Source organism: Austrofundulus limnaeus, unplaced genomic scaffold, assembly GCF_001266775.1.
Source record: "Austrofundulus limnaeus strain Quisiro unplaced genomic scaffold, Austrofundulus_limnaeus-1.0 Scaffold33, whole genome shotgun sequence".
Lineage (NCBI taxonomy): Eukaryota > Metazoa > Chordata > Actinopteri > Cyprinodontiformes > Rivulidae > Austrofundulus > Austrofundulus limnaeus.
In genome coordinates, this window is record NW_013952435.1 from 524,178 (window position 1) to 527,985 (window position 3,808).

Below are 3,808 nucleotides of genomic sequence, written 5' to 3' on the forward strand. Positions count from 1 at the left end.
TCATGAGTCCTTTGTGAGATTTGTGTAGTGAGGGCCAAGGGAACTCCGTCAAATGTGATCCTTCAAAGAAACGCTAAAGAAGGTGTCCCCCTTCGTCATTTGGACAGGTGACATTCGTACCTGGCCTCACCTGTCTTCCTGAAGATCGGCCAAGGTGAAGGATGAAAGATTTGTTCCACCTCAACAGACTCCTTTTGATACAGAGGAGCCTCTACTCCAAGCTCTCACCCCAGCTGACGGATCTCCTACAAAGGAAGCTCATTTTGGCCATTTGTACCCAGGATCGCGTACATTCAGTCACGTTCTAAACATCGTGACCACAAGTGAAGTTTGGAACAAAGGTGGACCAGTAAATCCAGAGCTTTGCATTTTTGGCTTGACTCTACCACCATCACTTGTGAACATGCCTGAATATTTGGGGGGCCATTCTACCCTTCTAAGGTTCTCAACCAAAATCGAGTGGATCGTCCTAAATGTCCTGTGTCCCCTTCAATCCTCTTTTCTTATGGTCGTCTAAACGTTTGAGATGTTCGTTCACAGTTGATGAAAACACATCAACATGGAGCAGAAAAGAGCAGCAATGTTGGACAAACAATCACGCCCTAGCCTTCATAATGTGCTGATGGTAGGATAGGGTCCTGAAAGAGATCGGACAGACACATAGTAGGGAGATGTGCTGTATGAGTGACAGGTGGGTTTAAGGTGGAGGTGGGATTGCGTCAAGAATCAGCTTGGAGCTTCTTCTGTTTGTAACAATGGCAGACTTGGTGTCCCTGCGGATGTTTGTAGGGATGTGTAGCGAGCGATGAGGGCACGGATCTGTTCGAATTGGTAGCCCTAATAATATGCAGAAAACCAAATAAGTTCTCAGTTGAATGTATTATTTTCAGATCTAAAGACTCCATTTCACTCCAAGCCTCTCTGTAGCTTCATAGTCTAAACAAAATGGATCCCGAACACGTGTTCAACCCATCATTTAGAGAAAACTTTGGTCACACCCTCTGGGGGTGGTCCCTCTTAGCAGCATTCRAATRTAAATATTATTCTTACACTACTGGAGCAAGGCACATTAAATAGAAACGTGTTGATTCTCTTACTGTAAACAACTTCAGTCAGTTACCAAGTATAAGATAAAGACCATATCTAAAATTCATTTAATCAGTCACAAAATATACGACAGATTTATCTCATGCTCCATCCTACTGTCACTTGTGAACATGATGCCCAAACACTTAGGGGGGCATCGTCCTAAAATAATGTCCAGCATTGCCTTCAATCTAGGGGTGCACYGATTGCAGTTATCTGTCYGACCACCGATTTAAAAAAAAATAATCTGACCTACCAATTCCGATTTTGGCCGGTATAGAGTTTTTTGAGTAACTGACAGTGTCAGATGTTATGTCACAATACACCTTCAATGTTCCAATCTTATTTTATTGGAAAAACATTGAACAATACCCTTGAAAAAATACAAATGTTTTAACTGGACATCAGGTAGTTCTCACAGCAAAAGGGGACAATGGTTGATTTTCATACCTTTTGTGGAGGTAGAGAAGCCGATCTTTTCCACCTATCTTATCTAAGTATCGGCCGATCTCTGATATCCAAAAATTAAGGAAACTGGTKCCATTAAATTGGGCGGCCGATTTATCGGTGCACCCCTACTACAATCCTTCCTTCTGATTGTCAACCAAACGTTTTAGGTGTTCGTTCATTGTTGAAGAAAACACACAAACATGGAGGTAGAGTAGTTGGTCCGCAAACATACACGCTCCATCAGCTGCAAAAATGTGCATACAGTAGATGTGAGATGTACGAGTGACGTGGTTTCAARATGGGGTTGGGATTGCATTACAGATCAGCTTGGAGCTCCTTTGTTTGCAACRATGGTGGACTTTGAGTTCTTGTGGATGTTGAAGATGATATAGAGACAGCTGAGGACTAGCAACAAGAGCGTCGATCCATCTCACACTCCATCCTACCATTACTTAGAGGGTCATCTTACCCATTTCTGGTTCCCCATCGGAAACTGGTGGAACGTCCCAAATAATGTCCAGCATTGCCTTCAATCCATCCTGCTGATGGTTGTCTAAATGTTTGAGATGTTCATTCACAGTTGATGAAAACACATCAACGAAGAGCAGCAAAAAACATGAATGTTGATCCCCAAACATACGTGCTTCATTAACTGCAGAAATGTGTGCAGTACRAGTGACAGGTGGGTTCCAGATTGGGGTGGGATTGCGTCACGTTGCCTCCKTTGTTTGCGATGATGTTGGGCTAGAGTCCGTGTGGACGGTTAAAGATGTGATATGTAGTGAGAATGGGTTACTTGTGGCAGAGTTATCACTGCAATGCCYGCTGTCTGCTTTGAGTTTTAACGTAACGTTCACTGACTCGTCACAGGAGCACCGCCATGAAGGACGGCATCGCCAACAACAGCACGGCCAGCATCTCCCAAGCCAGGAAAGCTGTAGAGCAGCTGAAGATGGAGGCCTGCATGGACAGAATAAAGGTACAGCTGCTTTCAGTCTTTTTTTTATACATGTTTTGATTGTTTGATCTTTCTGAATGACAATCTCCTTCGTTGTACCTCTGTTTTTTCTGAAAATACTATTTTTTGTGTTTCGGCTCAGAGCCTGCAGCTCTGACAGGATCATGTAGTTTTTTTTATAACTGAAGGTAAACATCAGCTGATGGTTCTGGATGTGTTGATATCAGGAATCCCCCACGCAGGACAGTAAGCAGCTGATCTAATCGCAGGCATATTCTGTCACATATTTCTGTTTGTTTACACGTCGGAGGTTGAGGACGGCTCCACGTTTAGTTCGTGTTTGCGAGTTTCCAGATTGCACCGAGAGTACGATGACGAGATCCAAACTGTTCAGTCTTATTTACCATATGGGGAGCAGAAAGGAGCAGACTGAAGAGTCTCAGACTTTACTTACACTTGTGATTTTTMTTTTTMTTTTTCTCAAATGAAATAGAAAAGGCAGGACGACAGTGTTTTACATAGCAGCATGTACAGATTCTAGTCCCACAGCTGATTTTATTTTTTAAAAATGGGTGAGTTTTCTAGTGTGATCTCACTCTTTGAAGCTAAAGTTTGARTCCAGGAAGATCTGCAGGTTGTGAATTTGCCTGGTCTTGCCTATTTTGACCCAAGGATGGTGGGGGTTAATATCTGAGACAAGAAGTCCTCGCCTCACTGATCAAGCTGCTAGGCTTATTAGCTCTAGAGCTATCACAGTAGCTCCAGACCAAAGATTATTAGTTTGGTAGCTAACAGCATATATCACCTTAGGCTATATATATCACTAATATGTACGTGGTGTTGCTCCCGAGCAACGATTATTAGCTTGGTAGCTCATAGCACATATAGCCATAGRCTAWATTTATTACTAATATGTGRGGTTAGCTCCCAAGCTAAGATTATTTGCTTGGTAGCTATCAGTGTATATTACCATAGGCTATATATATTACTAATATGTAGGGTTAGCTCCCAAGCTAAGATTAGCTTGGTAGCTAATAACATATATGGCAATAGGCTAAATTATTAATATATGTGGTGTTAGCTTCTGAGATATTAGCTTCTGAGCTAACATTATTATATTACCATATATTAGCTCGAAAGCTAACGCCATTATTACTAATATACACTCACCGGCCACTTTATTAGGTACACCTGTCCAAATGCTCGTTAACACTTAATTTCTAATCAGCCAATCACATGGCGGCATCTCAGTGCATTTAGGCATGTAGACATGGTCAAGACAATCTCCTGCAGTTCAAACCGAGCATCAGTATG

General features: G+C 42.2%; 1 protein-coding gene across 1 annotated transcript in view; it reads left to right on the plus strand.

Annotated features, from left to right (window-relative positions):
- gng4 (G protein subunit gamma 4) overlaps positions 1–3,808 on the plus strand; it is a 12,002-nt gene that overhangs the window by 1,313 nt on the left and 6,881 nt on the right. The window contains exon 2 of the mRNA XM_014005921.1: positions 2,407–2,515. Coding sequence (XP_013861375.1) covers positions 2,407–2,515 — 109 coding nt within the window. The remainder of the gene's footprint in view (positions 1–2,406; positions 2,516–3,808) is intronic.